Here is a 23,892-nt window from a genome sequence, read left to right as displayed (position 1 = left end):
CCGACTAACAATGTATTATGACAATTATATGTGTAATGGACATCACCCTTATGGATTGAAAGAGGTTTTATAAGTGGTTGGTTATTTTAAAACATCCCTTTCTGCCATTGTATGAGAATACTGAGCTGGGTCTGATGGATATGCCTATCTAATGCTTTCCTCCAGGACTGGTGACGAGCAAATAAGATACATTAGAGAGAATCTCCAAAATTCTAGAGTTTTAATTTTGGCCTGGCTACTCATCCTGCATTGCTACAGGGATATAACAATGCAGCAGCATTAGTGATCCGTCTACACTAATGTGCTGTTGCAGACCTTCAAACCAACTCTTTCTATCCTCTCGTTCACATGCTGACACCTTAGCGTTTTTAAACATTAGGCATTATTCCGGTACCTTTAAACATGTAACCAGAACTGACCACACTAGCAGCAAATGGAACAGGGAATGCTAATATCCGAATCAGGTCAAGTTATACTTTCTAATTGCAATAAGTGCATTCTTTTTTGTACGTCAAGTGAAATTAAAATAAACGACTTTTCATGTGTTACAGAGAAGTTGAAGAACATTTCCTTCCAAGAACCATTCAAAAAATCACCGGTCAGGTTAGGAAACCTATATTTATTATAATTAGTTTTCCTTCACTTATTTTAGTATCAAATAAAGCATCAGGTGAAAAGGAATAAAAATGACCTCTAGTTGTCCAAACTGAATGCTTCTTCCCTAATTAACTAATGTGGCCCTTTTTACTGCCGCCCTTGCCATTAATGTATTTTTTAAAAAGTCAGTTTTCTAAACCTGTCTATATTAAGTAGATATTGATACCCCGGTATATATGTATATGTTTGAATTGTAGCATTTTTGTATCAGTCCCTTTTCTTTTGTCAGATGTCATTAATGAAATATACTCAGAGTGGCATTGTGATCTTATTGTCTTACTTCTAGAGCTAACCCAGTGATTTCCCTTCTCTCCCCTGTAGGAAACTGTTCCTTTCGGGGATGCTGTTTTAGCAACAAAAGACACGTGCATAGGATCAGAGATCTGTGAAGAATTGTGGTTACCAAACAGGTAACAGCAAACATCTCTGACTTCAATCGAATTTACTGTGAAAGTTCCGATGTACAAAAATGTAAAATGACACATTTGAGAATATCAGCTATTTAACCCAAACACTGTTTGATAGCAGGATCAAGGCGTTTTCTTTCTTATTTCAGCTGGGAACAATCCTAAACAACAAAAACTATTACTGTTCATCAGACACATTGTTAGAGTGTGTTAAAAGGGCAATAAGTGGTAAACCATTATACCAAGCCATTCTCCTGAGTATATACTGCGATATGGGCATTGGTGCAAAATAAATCTACTGTATATAATGGTTGATACATAGGCAAAGGCAACATTAAGATAATTAATCATTTTGTGTATCAGGATGCACTTTCTAATTTATGTATAACTTCAAACTTTGAAGAATTCATCAATTTCAATGATTGTTTGTTTGTTTTTTTGTTTGTTTAAATGGGGATGTATTTTCCAGATATGAAATAATATTGAATTTACATCCAAATTTTTCATAATTTATTGACTGTGTCAGAGCTCGGGGAGGTATCTTGTTTTATATGTTTTGGTTCTGTATGTTTGCAGTCCTCACATTGAGATGGGTTTGGATGGTGTTGAGATTTTCACCAATTCTTCGGGAAGTCACCATGAGCTGAGAAAAGCCCATATAAGGGTGGACCTTGTCAGGTCAGCAACAGCAAAGGTAATTTATCTCTCAATCCATGACAAAACCATTATGAAATAGAACTAATTGGACAAACCATGCAAATAGTACGTGTTACAGTTTTACGTCATCCTAAGCTTCAGACAGTGACATTTAAATTTTTTTGTTTTTATCAAGCTCTGGTTGGTGTAATTTGAATTGTTGAGCTACTAAACTGCCGTAAGCAAGATATGTTTCCAATAATGTTTGAAATTGTGATATATGCCCTAAATTTGGTCCTGTGTTTTGCCAAAGACACGTGCAAATCTATGTCCGTTTGTTTGTCTTTATTGATAATACATTATGTCAGATGTGTGTACATCTAGCTATATCTACAATTAATGGGTGGTACGCCTTTCTAATACACTATTAACCTCTTGATTTACCTGATTTAGTTTTAGCATGGACTTGATAAGGTGCTCACGAGTCTATATTGTTTATCGTTCTTTGAATGTTCTTTGCCACCTCAAACCCAAAGGTTGGATTGAGTACTGACTGGTTCTATCATAGACTGGAGTTGCTATCTCGTTTGTGGTACAAGCATGAGATGATACATACCTATGACAGAGAGTAATTCTCCTGCCAGAAGGAGTAACATTATCAACAACATTATCAACAACAATATGTAGATATACTGTTCAATTCAAATATTGTTTAGTTGGTATTAAATAAATGCATTAAAAAAATGTTCACTATGCCTTTACACCACCAGCAACGCCTACAACATTGACTTGTAAGATGGTCCATGAGTTTCTTACTTTACGCCAAATATTGACCCATCAGACAGCTGTCCATATCTGGTGACCACGTACACACTGTAGCAGGCTCTGAAATCCAGTTCAACACAGATTTTAAACGTCTGAGGCAATTTTTACATTTTCAGAGATTTTCTCAGTTGTAATTTTGTTACATTTTAGGCAAAAATATTTAGACTATAAAAGATTATTCAACTCAATTTGTATTGCTGTGTTGCTATTTAAGACTACAATGTTAAATTCTCTGGTCAGTTCCTGACTATTAACAGTTAAATAAATAGCCCCAAATGTGTTTTTCACCCATAGAACCGTTGCTCAGGCGAAATTTGTTTAAAGCATAATTTTTTTTACTAACAGTGTTACCATGATTGAAGTGGATTAGACAATTCAACATAAAATTAGTTCACGAACTGAATGAATAAAAAATACCCAAATTGTCTTTGTTTGATTGTTAAAAAAAATATATTAAAAAAAAAAGAATCTTGCTATAAAAGTTTTAATCCGTATTTTTGTGTTTTTTTTTTATTCCATTATATTCTAGAATGGTGGCATTTACCTGCTTTCCAATCTGAAAGGTTGTGACAGTGACAGACTGTACTTTGATGGCTGTGCCATGATATCATTGAATGGTGACCTTGTAGCCCAAGGAGCCCAATTCTCGCTAAGTGATGTGGTAAGATTTCACAATATAAATGTTCTCTCATTCAAATTCAACCACTTACTCATCTGGATTGCTGCTGTTAAATTGAATATAATACGAACGTATCTGATTAAATTTTTTAATAATGAATCCCAATCTTCAAATGTTGAAGGTGCATTCAGAAAACTGCTTAAAATATTACACATGTAAATATCATTGTTTAATAAATGGGTATTAATTTATTCATGTGATAGTATTTTGCTCACAATCTAAGTTGTCTTTTCGCTCAGGAAGTTCTCATTGCGACTCTAGATTTGGAAGACGTGAGAGGTTACAGAGCTCACATCTCATCTCGTTGCATAACAGTAAGGACTTCTGCTCTCATTATAAAATTTGATTTCTATTTTATAAAAAAAAAAATTGTAACCATCTATTATAACACAGGGGAACCACGGGCAATTTTATAATAATTCAGCAGTATGGTTTTTTTAATTACACTATGTAATTTACTTGTATTTTGTGTGTGTTTGGAGCTTGATATTTCTTCTTCCTGAGATATTTAAATCTTTATAAATTTGTTTTGGGACTGGTGCAGGAATCAGATATCAGGAGAAAATAAAATGTCTAGTCATTAATAAAGTTCTGGTGTTTTTTTGTATTTTTTTTTTTGGTATTGTATTTACCAAAAAGTAGTAAATACATGTTTTTTTTTTGCAAGATTATTTGACCAGTTTGTTATTTTATGAATATTTCTTTAGGCAAGCCGAGTGACTTCTTTTCATAGGGTGCGTGTGGACTTTTCCCTTTCCTCTTTTGATGACATTTACACTCTCACCTCTAACCCCATCCAATGGAAGTATCACAGCCCAGAGGAAGAAATAAGGTATTAAAAACAAATCTTGTGCTCTCATCTGACATCTAGTAAAACAAAGTATCACAGTCCCCAAAGAGAACAAGTTCTAGAACAGAATCTCAAGATTGGTTGGGGTTCTAATCCCACACTGCTTAATCTGTACCCACTGTATTTAAAGGGGCCGCATGCCAAGTCCATGATACGACTGTTATTGAAGTGACATTTGTAGGTTCCCCATGAGATTAAAACAATATCTCTATCTTAGCATCTCTATTAGAGTGCAGTATACTCTGTAGCCTGATTATTGCAAATGGTCCATTTGAATGTTCATTTCTACGAGTGGATTTTTACAGAGTAGACCGCAGTTTGAGTGCTTATTGTGAGGCCAGATCATCAAATGATCATCAAATTACTAGATCAGTGGATATTATTGTTGCAAGTTTTAATGGTGCACTGGTTAGTAATGGTGCACCGGGCTAGTAAATAAAGAGTAAAAGATGCTAGTTGAGATTTTCATTTCCATCAGTGGGATGTAATTAAACCTATTTACCCTCCTTATGGGAATAGCTTGTATGCAACCCATTAATACCATATTCTGTTGGCTTAATAAAACTGTCCAATGTCATGTGAAAATAAGACTGAAAATCATATTTTGCTTTTGTTTCAGTCTTGGACCAGCTTGCTGGCTTTGGGATTATCTACGACGTAGTAAGCAGGTAATTAACTATTCGTGTATCTCTCTCTCTTCACAGGTAGTACATAATGTTTATATATATATATATATATTTATGGGTTTGTTCACCAAGCTGTCAGTTATGGTGTGCTAACAATTACTGTGCCATGTTTAGACTAAAATGGCTGTGTTGAAATAACCGATTTTTTTTTTCCTGGCTCGCTATGCTGGCCTGAATCTTGCAAGTGTATAATCATACCCCCACAACTGATCGTCTAAAGAACAAGACCCTAGTTTTATCCAATGAGCAGAACGGTTTATGTAATATAAAATGAAAGAAATTGTTGTATGATCTAGCTGTCTTCTAAATAGAGGCTATTACAATGACTAAAAATGAAGCACATTTTGAATTTACTATTAACTATACGTGTTTAATCCACTTACCTTCCAAGTATCCCAGGTTAAATGGCATTGTCATTAAATCCGATTTTCTGCCCTGCAGTCCAAGGTTTGTTTCCTGCCATACCGATTCATACCAGCAATGAGTGCTGTGATAGGCTGAAAATAGTCAGTTGGCACTTTCAGCCAATCATTTGTGTTCATATTAATGCTTCCTGGACTGCTTTTCAGCACTAAAACGTGAAAAATGGTGTAAGGCTGAGTGGAAGGATGAACCCATGGGATTCCTGACACAATAACCACTTCAATGAGATGAAGGGGTTAAAGTTCCTACAGTGTCTCTTTAATGCTCTATAGAGAAACTGTTTAGGTAACCAGTTCCAGTGAATATTCATTATTTATCTAATGCTTGTTTCTGTCTGAATTCTTTCTAGTCTGGTTTCCTTCTTCCTCTCAGTGGTGGGATTGATAGTTCAGCAGTAGCCTGCATTGTGTACTCTATGTGTTGCCTCGTTTGTGAAGCCATAGACCTTGGAAGTAAGTGCATCGAAGTGTGTGTGTATGTATTTGTGCGTGTGTGTACCTTAAAATTAACATCTCGATATTTAGAGGATGAAAATCACAACCACGGTCCAACATTTTGATGACCTAACAGGTGTCTGTTCAGTTGTGGAAAACCAGTTTAATTTTGTTCTTTTGTCATTGGTGTCAACCCACCAATAACACTGAACCTTTGTCACGGCCCCTGTACTATCTTGGAACACTATGGAACACATATTAGTGATGTATATCATTTCAGCTTCCTTTTGCTCCATTCTCAACACTTTTTTATAGCCAGAGTGAATTGCGTAATTTCATGGAGTTGCAGCAGGTGGCTTCAAGTGAGGTCCTTTTGGTTTGACTTGGCTTTGTTATTTTGACTCTCCTCACTATTATAATCCTTGAACTTCTACTCATTTCTGGATTTTTCTGTATTTATTTGACTTTGACTTGTCATTGTTTGTACTTTGTCCTCTTGCAGCCTCTCACCTATTTTACTCTTTTCTTAAAGGAACACTATAGTCACCTGCATTACTTTAGCTAAATAAAGTAGATCATTCCCCTGCAATTTCACTGCTCAATTCACTGTCATTTAGGAGTTAACCCCTTAACGCCGTTACGGCGTTCCATGCCGTCGCGCTTTAAATGGGCTTTAAAGCCGTTGCGGCGGCATGGAACGCCGTAACGTTTTAAGCCCCCAGGAGCCAGCAACTACTCACCTCCGCCGCGATCCTCTTCTGGGGGGCTGCCTGAGAGCCCAGGCAGCCCCCCTCCGGCAAATGAGGCCCCCGGGGGCCATGTGATCGCTCTCAAAGAGCGATCACATGGCCCCCTATAGCTGGCTATGGATCTGCCAGCAGGGGGACTGTTTGAAATATCAGACAGTCCCCCTGCTGGTAGGAGGTGTAAAAAAAATAAAATAAACATGTTTAAAAATAAATTAAATATATTTTAATATATATATAATATGTATATATATTATATATATAATATATATACATATTATATATATGTAACGTCATGCAACGTGTATTTTAATATTAATATAAGTATATAAATTAATATTAAAATACACTTAGAATGACGTTACATATATATAATATGTATATATATTATATATATAATAGATGTACATATATATATTATATATAAATACGTATAATTAAAATAATAAATAAATAAAATAATAAAATAAATAAATAAAATATTGAAACAAAATTTAATATAAATTATATATACATATGTAATTTCATTCTAACTGTATTTTGTTATTAATATATATATATCGGTAACAAAATACACTTAGAATGACATTCTATATATATCTATCGTTGTATAAAATACAAATAACCGCAAATATATATATATAGATAAATACATATAATTACAGAAAAGATTACATTAGTATACACGTATAATTTAAATACCTATAAATGCATATATATTAAAATTCTATGTGTATATTTAAATAATCTTTTAACGTAATTATGTGATTTGATTAATTAAAATTTGATTGACATGCCTGACAACACAGGGAGAAAGTGCAGAGAATTTAATTCGCAAGCACTATATTTGACCCTGTAACTCTCCAAGACACCATAAAACCTGTACATAGGGGGTACTGTTTTTCTCGGGAGACTTCACTGAACTCAAATATTAGTGTTTCAAACTGGTAAATTGTATTACAACAATGATATTTTAAGTAAAAGTGAAGTTTTTCGCATTTTTTACAAGCGAACGGCACTTTTATGGTCTATATTATTGTTGTAATATGTTTTACGGTTTTAAAACACTAATATTTGTGTTTAGTGAAGTCTCCCGAGAATAACAGTACCCCCCATGTACAGGTTTTATGGTGTTTTGGAAAGTTAGAGAGTCACATATAAGGCTTGCATTTCATTTTTTTCACATTGAAATTTGCCAGATTGGTTATGTTGCCTTTGAGAGCGTATGGTAGCCCAGGAATGAGAATAACCCCCATGATGGCATACCATTTGCAAAAGTAGACAACCCGAGGTATTGCAAGTGGGGTATGTCCAGTCTTTCTTAGTAGCCACTTAGTCACAAACACTGGCCAAATATTAGTTTTTTGCTTTTTTCACACAAAAACAAATATGAACGCTAATTTTGGCCAGTGTTTGTGACTAAGTGGCTACTAAAAAAGACTAAACATACCCCACTTTCAATACCTTGGCTTGTCTAATTTTTCAAATGGTATGCCATTATGGGGGTAATTCTCTTTCCTGGGCTACCACACTGTCTCAAAGGTAACATTACTAATCTGGAAAATTTCAATTTGAAAATGGAACGTTCTATATTTGACCCTGTAACTTTCCAAAACACCATAAAACCTGTTAATGGGGGGTACTGTTGTACTCGTGAGACATCGCTGATTACAAATATGCACATTTTTTTGCAGTAAAACCTAACAGTATTATGACATTCACAGCTAAAATGGCAGACGGAAATACAAATTAAAAAAAAAATCTTATTTTCTCACCTTTTTTTTTATTTTATTCATAATAAATTATGTTCCATATATGAATAGTTAATGATAGATTAAAGCCCTGTTTCTCCTGAACAAAATGATATATAATAAGTGTGGGTGCATATAATTTGAAAGAGGGGAACTACGGTTGAACAGACATATAGCGCAAATTCCAGTTTTTGTTTACATTTTGTTTTGATCAGAACGTGCACTATTGACTCCGTCCTGAAGGGGTTAAATCACTTTGTTTCTGTTTATGCAGCCCTAGCCACACCTCCCCTGGCTATAATTGACAGAGCCTGCATGAAAAAAAAACTGGTTTCACTTTCAAACAGATGTAATTTACTTTAAATAATTGTATCTCAATCTCTAAATTGCACTTTAATCACATACAAGAGGCTCTTGCAGGGTCTAGCAAGCTATTAACATAGCAGGGAATAAGAACATCTTAATTAAACAGAACTTGCAATAAAGAAAGCCTAAATAGGGCTCTCTTTACAGGAAGTGTTTATGGAAGGCTGTGCAAGTCACATGCAGGGAGGTGTGTCTAAGGTTTATAAACAAAGGGATTTAACTCCTAGATGCCAGAGGATTGAGCAGTGAGGCTGCAGGGGCATGTTCTATACACCAAAACTGCTTAATTAAGCTAAAGTTGTTCAGGTGACTATAGTGTCCCTTTAAGCCCGACCACTCTAAGGACCAGCAATACGTTGCTATTTCCTCTCCATCCTATACTTTCTATCTGTGATTGTCATGTCAGGATATACCCACACACCTTTACTTTTTTTTATCTTTCTCTCCTGATTTACTGTTTCTTGAGGGAATGTTCTAGAATTGAGAATTTCCCTAATTCTGTTCCAGTGAGATTCTGATAAAACCTAGACCGTTACAGTCCAAGTAGCATTTTCTAATTAACTAAAACTTCCTGGTATACTAAACATATTGCATTGTAGTGCCACTTCTTACAGAAACTGAAATGTAAAGCCAATGGATGGTGGCTGTATGGGATTTACATATAAATATTTTTTGTCTCCATTTAATTATTTAAAGGACCACTATAGGCACTGAAAACACTAAAACTCAATGCAGTTGTCTGAGTGCAGCGGTCCTGTCCTTTTATCCTGTAATGTAAAATATTGCTATTTTGTAGCTATGGAAATGTTTTCGTTGCCAGATTAACCACACCCCTACAGGCTGTCTTCCCGTGCAATAACCAGGTTTGACTCGGTTATGTGATGTTCGACAGTAAGCATCATTAAATGCTGGTCATAAAGTGTTCTATTAAAATTGAAATTTTTAGATTTTTAATATTGCCACTAAACCACATTTTTCTACTTTTTCTTATATATATTTATTTATTTATTTTTTCCCTGAAGATTGTGAAGTACTGCATGATGCACGTCAGATTGTAAATGATGAAACCTACACACCAAAGAGTCCCCAGGAATTCTGTAAAAGCATTTTGACAACCTGTTACATGTCTACGGAAAATTCTTCAAAAGAAACGAATGACAGAGCCAAACTCCTGGCAGAGCAAATCGGCAGGTACACAAGAAATTCCATCATGTAGAAAGAATGAGGTCATATAGAACACAGTATAATCTTTCTATTTTGTATTGATTTAATTTGGTGTCTTTTTTTTTCATTCTAACAAAGTAATAATGAGTTTTTACTACCTCCTGAATGTATAAAACCAAAAGATGTCTATGCATGTAATAATTCTTAAAATGTATTTTTCACCTCAAAGGGACACTATAGTCACCAGAACAACAGCTTATTATGTTTGTTCTGGTGAGTCGAATCAATCCCTTCAGGCTTTTTGCTGTAAACACTGTCTTTTTAGAGAAAATGCAGTGTTTACATTGCAGCCCAGTGATACCTCCACTGGCCACTCCTTAGATGGCTGCTAGAGGTGCTTCCTGGGGCAGTCCTGCCTAGTATGCATCACAACATTCAGTGTCTCCACTCTCTGCATGTAGACACTGAACTTTCCTCATAGAGATGCATTGATTCAATTCATCTCTATGAGGAGATGCTGATTGGCCAGGGCTGTGTTTGACTTGTACTGGCTCTGCCCCTGATCTGCCTCCTTGACAGTCTCAGCCAATCCTATGGGGAAGCCTTGTGATTCACTCAGACCACCACTTCTGATGATGTCAGCAGACAGAGGCAGTTCAGGGGCAGAGCCAGCAGCTGCAGACTTGAATAAAAGTAAGATTGTACTATATTTAGGAGGGTAAGGAGGGGCTAGGGGCCCAAGATGGTGGTTTTAACTCAATAGGGTCAGGAATACATGTTTGTGTTCCTGACTCTATAGTGTTTTTTTAAACATAAAAAATGTAATAAGTATTTGTTTAAAGGGATACTCCAGATCCCTAAAGCACTTCAGCTTGGAGATTTGGGAAAGGCAAATATCAGGGCAAAATAACCCAACTGGAAAAATAGTATATATTTTTTCCAGTTCAGCTTGCTGGAAAAGTTCAGCTTGCTTGTCATTGTCTATTCTCCGCAATTCCTAGTTTAGTAAATCAATCTATTCTATTGAGACCGAGAATCCAGATTTCATTATAGGAACTTAGAAAAAGATCGAAATCAAGACAGACCTAAACACACACACAAAACCTGCAACAAAGTGAAGCAAAGAAAAGAGATCCAGACACAGACCAGTGAACACACCGATACAAATTAAAACATTATTGAATATTTGCTTTCTAAAGTTCTGTGATTTTTATCACAGCCAATGGTGTATTTAGGGTTTGTGCTTCCCTAGGCAGGATGGTGCCCGGGCACCCCTCCTAATTTAAACTTTTCCCACCCCTTCCTGTCAAGGCCACACTTTGACTGACAGACGCACACTCACTGACAGACGCATACACTACTCATTGACCGACACACACTCTCATATACACTGACAAACAATGACATACACACACACTCACTGATTTGACACACTAATAGACAGACACACACTATTACTTGGACACTCACTGACAGACGCACACCCTCACTGAGACGCATATTAGTTTAAATCCACCCAGCCTCCCTACCTTTGGAAGAGCTGGGTGGATTTTTTTATTTTACCTGGGGTCTAGTGGTCTTCTTGCATGGAGGTAGGCAGGCACTTGGGCAGCTAAGTAGAACTTTATGCGGGCGGCGCTGGCGAGGGAGCACTGATTTGTGAGCTCTCTGCTCAGCTCCCTTGCACGCCGCACAGTGATGCCGGGAGCTGGAATATGACGTCATATTCCGGCTCCCGGCATCACTCTGCGGCGCATGAGGGAGCTGAGCAGAGAGCTCACAAATCAGTGCTCCCTCACCAGTGCCGCTGCCTGGATTTCTACTTGGCCGAATGCTGCCAGGCTAACAAGGTATTTGCCTGGGCATTTGGGGGCAGCATTTTTTGCCGCCCCCTGGAAAGTGCCGCCCAAGGCAAATGCCTTGTTTGCCTCACGGCAAATACGTCCCTGATCACAGCCTGTAGGTTTTGGTTTATTTACTACTCTTTATTTGGGAGCGGGAGTTTTTGGAACTTTTTTTTTTAGTTACATCTTTTAATATTTTGACTTTATTTAAGAACACTGTCCCGCCAACCCAAATGCCTAATTCAACCTTTTAATGCTCTCCTTCACCCTGTTGCTCCCCCTTCTCCTACCACACTGTCCGCCTCAAACTTTGCAACTCACTTCACTGAGATTTCTACAATCAGGGAAGAGATCTCTAACCTTTCTCCCTCCCCTTCCAATACATCACCCAACCACACTCACTGCACTGTTCTATGCTCATTCGCACCTACTACAACGGAAGAGATTTCTGCTCTGCTCCAGTCCTGCCGCCTCACTACCTGTTCCCTCGATCCTATTCTCTCATATCTCAACCGCACTCTGTCTCCCTCTCTTGTTCTTCCTCTCACTAAAATTTTCAATCTCTCCCTTTCCTCCGGCACATTTCCTTCACCCTTCAAACATGCAACCATAACGCCGATTCTGAAAAAGCCCAACCTTGACCCAAACTACCCATCCAACTACCGCCCTATATCACTACTGCCATTTGCCTCCAAGTCTTTGAAAACACACTTCTTCAGGAAAGCTTATCACTTTAACTATTGGCAGGTTCTCATTTGGCCACATATTGTCCCACCTGCGGCATGTTAGAACACAGTCTTTTCTGCGTTACGACCTCAGAATCAGAGTCTATTATTTTAGGAGAAAGGATGCAATATTGTCTCTAATATATTATATTCACCACCCAATGTATAGAAATATATATTTGTGATGCTGCCAAATTGTGAATGTGCCCGGAGGACTGATCTGCTTTATTTTTATTCGGTAGCGAAGAGGTTAAATTAGTGGGCTATATAATTATTAAGCATTTCCAAAGTTATTACTAGAAATAATATAGTCTACGTTCATATTTCGATTTCCTGCCTTTGTTATTCTGGAGGGTGTTTGGCTTTGTGTGCATGTTTTACTTTTTTCTGTATTTGAATTTGCATCCATCTATCAGCAATTAACATGTTGTTTTTTTATGTATTTTATTTAAGTTATCATTTAACGCCTAACGTAGACACAGCTGTTAAAGCCATTGTTGGTATATTCAGTGCGGTGACTGGAAAAATCCCGCAGTTCCGTGCCCATGGTGGAAGCGGCCGTGAAAACTTGGCTCTTCAGAATGTGCAGGTGATACTCATCAGAATGTAGTGTCATTTATCTACACATAGCATTGGAATATTTACTATGTGATACAAAGTGAACGTTTTGTTTTTAATTTCTTTGCTTTATGTTTCTATAATAAATCTGAACAGAAGTAGTTTTTTTTAGCACCTTAGTTGGTGCTAGACATGAGGTTAAAAAAGGAAGTTTTGTTTTGCATTGTTTACCCCATGTTAACTGAACTTGTAACTAAACAGGTCAATGAAAATAGAAACATAGAAACATAGAATGTGACAGCAGATAAGAACCATTCGGCCCATCTAGTCTGCCCAATTTTCTAAATACTTTCATTAGTCCCTGGCCTTATCTTATAGTTAGGATAGCCTTATGCCTATCCCATGCATGCTTAAACTCCCTCACTGTGTTAACCTCTACCACTTCAGCTGGAAGGTTATTCCATGCATCCACTACCCTCTCAGTAAAGTAATACTTCCTGATAATGCCTCTAAAACATTGATTAAAATTTAAGCACATAACTAATACATTTAAAAGTGCCAAGAGCTGCTTTCATGACAAACCCTTATTAAAGATGGAAGGGAATGTGTTTATTAGACATCTATGGTGATGAACAATGTGTCATAAAGCTGACATTTCTTTTTTTTTCCCCCAGTATGTAAACCCAAGTCCATTGGTGATATAATGCTAATCTGGGACCCAAATGGTTATTAGTCTGGATTTAAACAGGAAATTTATATTTTAATGTAACTTTTATTCCACTGATCAAAACGCAAGTTAAATTAAACTAAGTGTGTTTCTTATAATAAATGCAGAGATCCTACTAGTGACACTTGAAACTATAGCTTGAGCTGGCAATGTTGAATTTATATTTTCTTAAAGTTTAAATGTCTGCCTTCAAATCCTCTGTCTCTATATAATTATTTTCCACTGCACCATCTCATTGCAAACCTTATAGCGGCCGGATGAGAATGATAGGATTTTGGTTCAGTAAGAGTAGGAATGAGAAGGTTGCTCTAACAAAGGTGCATCAAGTAGACTTTGAAAGATTGTGTTTCTCATAGATTGTCGTCTTTTGCAGGCACGCATTCGAATGGTAACCGCATACCTGTTTGCTCAATTAAGCCTATGGGCCCGTGGTTTGCCAGGGGGGCTTTTGGTCCTTGGATCGGCTAATGTGGATGAAAGGTTGTAAATAAGAATACATCTACATATTCTGCTGTCTTGGCATAATTTATTCCATGTTTATGAGTAATTTGAAACAATACAATGCATATCATATTAGATTACATGTATCTATCGCTATTGTACATAGTAGCAAGTTGCATAATACAATTTGAATGCATCATAAATTTACATAAATTAAGTATCTGCAAAGTTAATCAGGCTGGAGAAATGTGAACAACAAAGTTGTTTTTTCTTAAAGGGACACTATAGTCACCTGAACAACTTTAGCTTAATGAAGCATTTTTGTTGTATAGAACATGCCCCTGCAGCCTCACTGCTCAATCCTCTGCCATTTAGGAGTTAAAACCCTTTGTTTATGAACCCTAGTCACACCTCCCTGCATGTGACTTGCACAGCCTTCCATAAACACTTCCTGTAAAGAGAGCCCTATTTAGGCTTTCTTTATTGCAAGTTCTGTTTAATTAAGATTTTCTTATCACCTGCTATGTTAATAGCTTGCTAGACCCTGCAAGAGCCTCCTGTATGTGATTAAAGTTCAATTTAGAGATTGAGATACAATTATTTAAGGTAAATTAAATCTGTTTGAAAGTGAAACCAGTTTTTTTTCATGCAGGCTCTGTCAATCATAGCCAGGGGAGGTGTGGCTAGGGCTGCATAAACAGAAACAAAGTGATTTAACTCCTAAATGACAGTGAATTGAGCAGTGAAATTGCAGGGGAATGATCTATACACTAAAACTGCTTTATTTAGCTAAAGTAATTTAGGTGACTATAGTGTTCCTTTAAAGCTAAGCTAGAGGCTGTTTTACATTATGCTCCTTCTTTCTGAAGACTATTTAATTATTTTTTTTTTGTTGTTGCTAGTGATGAACATTCTTTCATAGATCAATATGTGTAACATGTTTACCAGCTTAATCTCAGACCTTCCATTCAGTCATAGCAGGAAGGGAAACCCATTGGTTTATATGACACCTTTATCTACTCTTAATGCATAAATGTGGCACAAAACAAAATGCAAGTAAACTTACACAGCAGGCACAAGATAAAGGTGTTATTGTGATTTAAAATAAAATATCTTTAAATTTCTAAATAAGAATATTCTCCAAATCGCTTATTGTTCCTGCTCGGCTGCTTTGGCCTAGTATTTGAAATTTTCTTGTCTATTCTCCATAATTCTTGGTTTTATGATTCTAGTAAATAGATGGGCTGGTAATGTCCGCTTGGCCTCCTGGCAGGCCATGTTTTCTTGACTTGGCAAAACTGTACATTATGATGAGACAAAAATTTTATTGAAATTGTAAAAGCATATATTCTTATTTTTTTTAGCCTTCGAGGTTACATGACAAAGTATGACTGCTCCAGTGCTGACCTTAACCCTATCGGTGGAATCAGTAAGACTGACCTAAGATCCTTTATTCAATATTCAGTGGAGAAATTTCAACTACCAGCACTTACAAGGTGAGCAACCTGTACCAAAATCGGTCACTCCAGAAAATTCAGACATGGTAAGTCACTAAACTGAGAACTGATGAAGATAACTAATAAGGTTTTAGGTGAAGATAATTGAAATGAGGGGAAAAAATTAAAAATTCAGCTATGTTTTTCAGTTTTAGCATAGATTCTAGCATAAATTTTTAAATTCACTTGAAAAGGGAAACAGAGGGATGGGAGGAGGGACCACGCAGTCAGAGGGAGGTAGGGGGCGCAATTTTTTTGTCTGCTGTCAGAGTACTGTGTGCGCTGACGACAGACTTAAAATATGCACAGACTTGACACTGGGAGCCTGGAACAGATTAATGGGCCACCAATGTCATGTGTACTGGGGGAGTATTCATTGAAACTATGCATTCTTTAGATACACTTTAGCAGCCTTAATATTATGTTTAAATCTTGAACAATACGGATTTTTTGCTCTTTTGCAGTATAATGACCGCTCCACCAACAGCAGAACTTGAACCACTCACTGACGGGAGAGTGTCTCAGAATGATGAGGTATTGTAACTGGAGTATTGTATACCAGAAAAGCCAAGAAGGGCAAAATATTGAAATAACTTTCCATCTATGCCTTCCCTATGCCTTTGACTAACACAGTGTATGAATTAAATGTATTCTCGGGTGATCTTTAAAGGAACACTATAGTCACCTAAACAACTTTAGCTTAATGAAGCAGTTTTAGTGTATAGATTATGCTTCTCCTGTTTCACTGCTCAATTTATTGCCATTTAGGAGTTAAATCACTTTGTTTCTGTTCATGCAGCCCTTGCCACACCTCCCCTGACTCTGATTGACACAGCCTGTATGAAAAAAAAATGGTTTCCCTTTCAATCAGATGTAATTTACCTTAAACAATTGTATCTCTTTCTCTGTAAATTGAACTTTAATCACATACAGGAGGCTCTTGCAGGGTCTAGGAAGCTATTAGCATAGTAGGGGATAAGAAAATCTAAATTAAACAGAACGTTCAATAAAGGAGGGATAAACTTTAGATGACTCTTTATAGGAAGTGTTTAGGAAGGCTGTGCAGGTCACATGCAGGGAGGTGTGACTAGGGTTCATAAACAAAATGATTTAACTCCTAAATCGCAGAGAATTGAGCAGTGAGACTGCAGGGACATGATCTATACACTAAAACTGCTTCATTAAGCTAAAGTTGTTTTGGTGACTATAGTGTCCCTTTAAATTGTATGATATTTGAGTTTTTTATTTATGTTATCTATTTTTTTTTAATATTGGCACTTTAAACACAAATAACAACTCGCACTAGAGATATGAAAAACTGTAAGGCTATCTTTAAATTTATTAGCAACTTCCATTTAAAATTACACCTATTTAGGAACTTTGTAAAAATTTTCCAAAACGAAAACGGAGTTAAAGCACGAGTTATTAGAGCTCACAATGCAGCTACCAGGAATTCCACAAAGGGTATCTGTTGCCTGGTTGTATATTTTTCATTGTATTATTAATGACCAATTTCAATGTTTTATTTATCTATCTGCAGGATGATATGGGAATGACTTATGCTGATTTGTCAGTTTACGGAAAACTGAGAAAAGTTGTGAAAACGGGACCATACAGCATGTTCTGCAAATTGTTAATGGCATGGAGGACCCTTTCACCCCGACAGGTAACCCGGAGAGATAAACTTAACTGTAGTAACTGAATATCACATATACCAATTTACTAATAAATCACCAGTGATCAGGGGAGGGCTGGCAGCCTTAGACGTGGGGGGCAAATCCACTCAAGTGGCCCATTGCACCACCGAATCAGCTCACCATCCATGCCCACCTTTTCCTGGTTTTATAATGCAGCCAGTCACACTAAGTTTCACTCTCGCTCCGCTGGCGCTGCCTAGTGCCTATCCTCTGCCTCCAAGAAGATTGTCTGTGCGAGGACTGGGAGACTGGGAGTTGTAGTTTCCTGCTGAGCTAAAGCTGGGTTCTCCCCCGCCCTCTGGGAGCATGAGTGAGCCCCTAGCAGGCACTACAACTCCCGGAATGCATCAGCTCTCACGCCCTGTCAGCCAGTGAGCGGACGTTTCATTCCCCCTCCCTCTGACTCCACAGCCAAGCAACAGTCAAGAGATCCTGTCTCTGCCTCCATGGCAGGCAAGCAGGCAGAGACAGCGGCCATTTTTAATATAATGTAGGCAGACCTGGTGCAAGGATTTGTGGGTACATAGGCGAAGATGAATTTTTCTGCCCCCCTAAAAATAACATCTTCACCTGTGTGCCTCTTAACCTCCATTTTGTGTTTCTTATCCCCTCTTTTAAATGTCTTACCCCCTTTAGTGTATCTTATCTCCTATTTTTCCCCATTGTGTGTCTTACAAATTGTGTGTCTCTTAAAACCCCTATGTGTGTCTCTTATCCCCCTCTTTGAATCAATCTTACATCCTCCCACATTTTGTGTGTCTTACTCCTCCTAGCCCCTTTGTGTGACTCCTTCTCTCCCAGCCCCTTTGTGTTTTTTTCTCTTCCCAGCTCCTTTGTGTGTGGCTCTTTCACCCACAGCCCATCAGTCTCCCACCCCAGCCCCTCCGTGTGGCTCTTTTTCCCATTCTCAAGCTCCGCTGTGTGTTTCTTTCACATTCCCTCCCCGTCTCTTAGTGGTCTCCTCCCTTCCCTGTCCCTTAGTGTTCCTCTCCCCTCCCCTCCCTGTCCCTTGGTGCAACCCCCACCCCCTTAGTGGTCCCCTTTCCGGTTGTGCCTCCTACCCCGCTTGTAGCAAGTGGAGCGAATCCCTGTACAGGAGCTTCAGTTTTCTGTACCCGGCCAGACTGACAGGAAGTGCTCTCTCAGTAAGCACCTCCTGTCAGTCTGGTCGGGACAGGAAACAGAAGCTCCTGTATCGCGCTTTGCCCCGCCACACTACACTCAGTGGTGTATACACACTGACAGTCACACACACTCGATGACAAAACACACAGACGTCGCTGACAGACACAGACTCACTGATCTGACACACACTCATTCATTGTCAGACACACACACGCACACTAGCAGACACACACACTTACAGACAATCATTGACAGTCACACACAGACTCAATGACAAACATACTCTCACTGATTTGACACACTCACTAAAACACACTGACCGACACACAGGACCGGTGCTAGGATTTTGTTACATAGGGGAAGATGCATTTTGGTGCCCCCCACAAGCGTTTAAAATAAGGGTCATACAAACACAGAAATAATCATACAGAGACATACAGACACAGACACAGACACATACAGACACACAGGCAGAGACATACATGCATACAGAGACATGCAGGCATATAAAGACATACATACAGAGGCATACCGTCATACAGACACATACATACATACATACATACATAGACATACAGAGACATCAAGGCATGCAGACACATACATACATACATACAGGCATACAAAGACATACACGCATACAGAGACATACCGTCATACAGACACGTACATATATGCAGGTATACAGAGACATACAGGCATACAGACACATAGGTACAAAGACATACAGGCATACAGACACATACATTTGTACATACAGAGACATACAGAAACATACATACATACATACAGAGACATACATACAGAGACATACATACATACAGAGACATACACAATTACATACTTACATCAGTTCAATCTTGTCCCCTGGGTGCATGCTCTCCGGCTCCTTGGAGTCCTGTCCTGCAGCCCAGCCCCATCACAGGGCGCCAGCTGCGCTGTGTGGTACACAGGGAGCAGGGATATGATGTCATTCATATCCCTGCCCCCTCCACACAGCCTGCGGCAGACACCAGGGTAGGTGCGAAAATTGCTCCGTGGGCCTACCCCCCCCCCCCCACACCCCATCCCTTGCGGTGCGAAAATTGATCTGTGGGCCCGCCCCCTCCCCCCCCCACCACCACCTCGTGCTTACTCTGCTCGGCCCGGGGCCGCAACACATGACGGCGGGCACCTGGTCGCAGGGGTTGCAGGGCTGTGACCCCTGCGACCGCGGTATGTACGCCAGTGCATGCAGATGCACACACACTTAAAGGACCACTACAGACACCCAGATCACATCAGCTCAATGAAGTGGTCTGGGTGTCAGGTCCCTCTAGTTTTAACCCTGCAGCTGAAAACATAGCAGTTTCAGAGAAACTGCTATGTTTCACCGAGGGTTAATCCAGCCTCTAGTGGCTGTCTCACTGACAGCCGCTAGAGGAGCTTCCGCTATTCTAAGACACTGAACGTCCATAGGAAAGCATTAAGTAATGCTTTCCTATGGGCGGTTTGAATGCGTCCGCGGCAAGAGCATTCGGAGCTGAGAGGCGGAGGGATCCCCAGCGCCAAGGGAGTCCGGCGCTGGAGAAAGGTAAGTGCAGAAGACACACACACTCTCACGAACAGATGCATACACACCAGCTAACAGACACACACATTTACTGACAGACACACTCAGCGACAGACAGACATACACACTCACTTACAAAACATACACTCTCACTGACAAACACACACTCACTAACAGACATCACACAGACTCACTAATACACACACAAACACACTCAGTCAGAGACACACAGTAACACACTCACTGACACTCACTAGCAGACACACTCACTGACACTCACTAGCAGACACACTCACTGACACTCACTAGCAGACACACACACTGACACTAGCAGACACACTCACTGACACTCACACTAACACATGTTTTTTTTTTTTTAATTTAATCCCCCAGCCTCCTTACCTTTTGGAGTGCTGAAGGGATTCCCTGGGGTCCAGTGGTGCTGCTGGGCTCCTGGGCAGGTAGGTGGGCAGGCAGGCAGGTAGGTAGGCAGGGAGGCAGGCAGGCAGGCAGGCTGGCGGGCGTGCGAGGGAGCACTCTCCCATGTGTGCTTTCTCTTCAGCTCCCTCGCGCACCGCGTAGGGATGCCGGCGCCGGAAGATGACGTCATCTTCCGGCTCCGGTATCAGTATGTGGCGCGCGAGGGAGCTGAAGAGGAAGCACACATGGGAGAGTGCTCCCTCGCGCGCCCGCAGAACCGGACGCCCGGTGATACCAGGGCCAGCCTCCTGGGCCCCCCAGGGGAAGAGGCTGGCCCAGTGGGTACATACCGGGTCGCAGGGGCGGCCGGGCCCCCTGCGACCCTGGTAGCGCTCGGCCACGCTACAATAGGTCGTCGGCTGGAGGGGAGCGCAGTGCGCTTCCCTCCTTCCGGTCAGCCTGATTTTGCGCCCCCAGGGCCGGTGCGCCCTAAGGCGGCCGCCTGGGCCGCCTAATGGTAGCGCCGGCCCTGCCGACACACTCATACACTGACACACAGTCATACATTGACAGACACACTCATGCACTCATATGCGCACACTTACACTCACATGCACACACGCTCATACACTCACAGACACACATATACACATACACTCACTCACAGACACACACACTCACTAATTATTCATATTTTTGTAATTAAAAATTTTCCACCCAGCCTCCCTACCTGGAGAGCTGGCATGGATCTGTCCCTGGTGTCCAGTGGGGCTCCTGGGAGGCGTTTGGCTGTGTTTGAATGTGAGGCGGCGAGGGACCTGTGATCTCTTTGCTCTGTTCCCTCGCGGGCTGTCTACTGATTCCGGGAGCCGGAATATGACATCATATTCCGGCTCCTGCGGCATCAGCAACCGGCGCATGAGGTAGTAGAGCAGGGTGATCAGAGCTCCCTTGCTGCCTCGGATTTAAAACAGCTGCACGCCTCCCAGGAGCCCCACTGGACCCCAGGGACAGATCCACGCCAGCTCTCCTGCCGGTCACTAGAATCATGCGCCCCGAGAGCTGGTGCGCCCTAAGGCGGCCGCCTGTGCTGCCTTATGGAAGCGCTGGCCCTGGATTTAGGGCGGCCTGGAGGGCAATTGCCTTGCTGCCCTCTGTTCCACCCCTCCACCAGTAATCCAGACGTAAAACAGGAAGAAAAAAAAACTATTTTATAAACATTAGATTCATATAAAAATATTTATTTGTAAGTTTATTTACAATCATTTCCTCTAAAGAACATGGACACAGTGTGTATGGATAGTAACTGAATGCTAGGTCTGAGGACCGTGGCACGTGTCGCTTGGCATGCACAGCTGTGTATTGGTTGTCCACCCGCCATTTTATATGCACAGACATTCCATGCTTCAGATGGGAAAGAAAAGGTATCGATCACTGATCGAATGATGTTCAAGAGTTGACTAAGGAGCAGAGAAGAAAAAAAAAATATTGAACATTTAAATTCATTATATAATTAAATATACAGGAGGGTGGAATGTTTTCTTGATGTCTTCTGGATACATCAATGGATAATTTTTGCACTTTGTGTTGTAGGTTGCGGAGAAAGTAAAATTATTTTTTAGGATGTACTCCATCAATCGGCACAAAATGACCACACTGACCCCATCTTACCATGCTGAGAGTTACAGTCCAGATGATAACCGGTTTGACCTACGACCCTTCCTGTACAACACAGCATGGCCCTGGCAGTTCCGCTGCATTGATGAACAGGTAACAGTACGCTAATATTTGGAGCAGTCACATTACTACTCCTTGATTCCCCGTTTGTATTCATGTTACATTTTCTTTGATGTGCAGGTTCTGTTGATGCTGAATGCATGCAATTCTGGCTAATAGGTTCTTAAGCATAGCTGGTTAAAGTGGATCTTTCACTTCTCAGGATTTTAAATATTCTATATTTTAACAAATATTTGTTTGTGAGTTATAAAGTGTAGAGATCAACACTCACTCTATCTGCTGAGTGCCTTCACCATAAATCATTGTTATAAGCTTTGTTTTTTTGTAATTGAAAATAGAATGTGGAGTATCAGAAGTAATGTTTCTATTTCCCCTCCCCCGAAGCAATGTGTGCCTTGGTTGTGCCAGGACTCAACTAGATTGTGATGTCACTTGCTTAATCTTTAATATAAATTTAAATGAAAATGGAGCATTACAGACAAAAAATAAAGTATTTCCCTTATGTATTGGGAGCTGTGATCAGGTCCTGGCAGGTCTTGTTCTGAAGAATTATCTGCTCATTAATGTTTAATAACCACAGTTTTAGTATTTCTAAACTTTTGTTTTTTAAAAATGTTATAATTTAATTAAATTATTTTTTTTGGGATTTGTTTGTAGGTGTCTAGTCTGGAAGAAAACCGAAAAGAGGATGGATGCGAAGAAGTGGATTGAGCATTCGTATTGCGATCTGAAATTAGTCATTATTTTTCTCCTGTCGAGGTTGAGAGGTCACATTAAATTCCAAGTTCTCTTTTATATTGGAAAATGAAAGATTAAGTTTAAAAAAATTAAAAATTAAAGCAAAAGTTAATGAAAAAGATAAAATCGTACATAATTCCTTTGTTATACCTTCCCTACTTTTCATTGCTCTCTCACTTACTATATCAGTGAGATTGAGAATGTGTATGAGCATCCATTGTGACACACACACACATCTCAGAATTTCAAGTCCTAGGCTGTCAGACAAATCTAAAACTTGCATGGCACACTTACAAATAGTGAATTTTTCACTGTACAATGCCTCATTGACAATATTATATTTCAAAATAAACGAAAAAGCATTTCTCTGTTTTAAAGGTTTCCAACGTGAGAGCATGCTATGCCCACCCTACCAAAGGAGAGCTTTAACGCATTTACGGCGGCATAGCAATCTCTAACGATCGGGCTCTCCCTGCAGCCAGCATACTCCTCTTCCTCACTGGATATGATTGGGGGGGGGGGGGGCTACGTGACAACTGAGGGAATCCCACTGCAGATAATCCTGCCAATCCAGGTCATGTGATTGCGGTGACACTGCAATCACATGACTTATCAGATAGACTGCCAGGGTTGTCAGGCAGATCCCCCGACATACAAGTAGTAAAATGATTTTAATTATGTAAAAATAGCTTGGCACTCACCCTTTCATCCTTTCAACCCCTTAAGGACCAAACTTCTGGAATAAAAGGGAATTATGACATGTCACACATGTCATGTGTCCTTAAGGGGTTAAATAAATCCAAAGATATTGCCTTGGTGCAATCCCACGTTGAAATATATAAACAATTAGAAAGAGGGAGCACTCTGAGGTCTTTCCAAAATTCAGTGTTATTTATTCACACATGTAGTCACACAATCATAGATCAATGTTCCGACCCAATCTGGGTCTTTCTCAAGATCAATGTGGCATCAAACAAACAGTGTAAATATAAGAAAATTAAGGAAAGTACTCACCAAGAGTGTGTGAACCTCTCTCCATTCAGTGCTAACCCAGAAGTGGATACAGAAGGTCACGTGACGTGACTAGCGCAGCGTGATGCCATAGTTGTCAGTGAAGCCATGGTTGCTAAGCAATGGAATAACACGTGTATAAGTGGAGATTGTGGTTGAAAAGCACTAAAAGTGCTATTTACGGGGGCGGAGCCGAG

General features: G+C 39.7%; 1 protein-coding gene across 2 annotated transcripts in view; it reads left to right on the top strand.

Moving 5' to 3' along the window:
- Positions 1–22,751, top strand: part of NADSYN1 (NAD synthetase 1) — a 40,072-nt gene extending 17,321 nt beyond the window's left edge. For both annotated transcript variants that reach the window (XM_063438410.1, XM_063438411.1), the window contains 16 exons: positions 552–603; positions 979–1,067; positions 1,641–1,758; positions 3,055–3,186; positions 3,444–3,518; positions 3,912–4,036; positions 4,674–4,722; positions 5,513–5,615; positions 9,483–9,651; positions 12,647–12,782; positions 13,852–13,958; positions 15,284–15,415; positions 15,880–15,949; positions 16,956–17,081; positions 21,803–21,979; positions 22,604–22,751. In XM_063438410.1, the coding sequence (XP_063294480.1) occupies positions 552–603; positions 979–1,067; positions 1,641–1,758; positions 3,055–3,186; positions 3,444–3,518; positions 3,912–4,036; positions 4,674–4,722; positions 5,513–5,615; positions 9,483–9,651; positions 12,647–12,782; positions 13,852–13,958; positions 15,284–15,415; positions 15,880–15,949; positions 16,956–17,081; positions 21,803–21,979; positions 22,604–22,657 (1,714 nt within the window). In that variant the 3' untranslated portion in view covers positions 22,658–22,751. The remainder of the gene's footprint in view (positions 1–551; positions 604–978; positions 1,068–1,640; positions 1,759–3,054; positions 3,187–3,443; positions 3,519–3,911; positions 4,037–4,673; positions 4,723–5,512; positions 5,616–9,482; positions 9,652–12,646; positions 12,783–13,851; positions 13,959–15,283; positions 15,416–15,879; positions 15,950–16,955; positions 17,082–21,802; positions 21,980–22,603) is intronic.
- Positions 22,752–23,892: the final 1,141 nt, after the last annotated feature.

The sequence above is a fragment of the Pelobates fuscus genome, chromosome 12 (assembly GCF_036172605.1).
Source record: "Pelobates fuscus isolate aPelFus1 chromosome 12, aPelFus1.pri, whole genome shotgun sequence".
NCBI lineage: Eukaryota > Metazoa > Chordata > Amphibia > Anura > Pelobatidae > Pelobates > Pelobates fuscus.
Note: the sequence above shows the minus strand (reverse complement) of the source record. Positions and strands in the feature narration are given on the sequence as shown.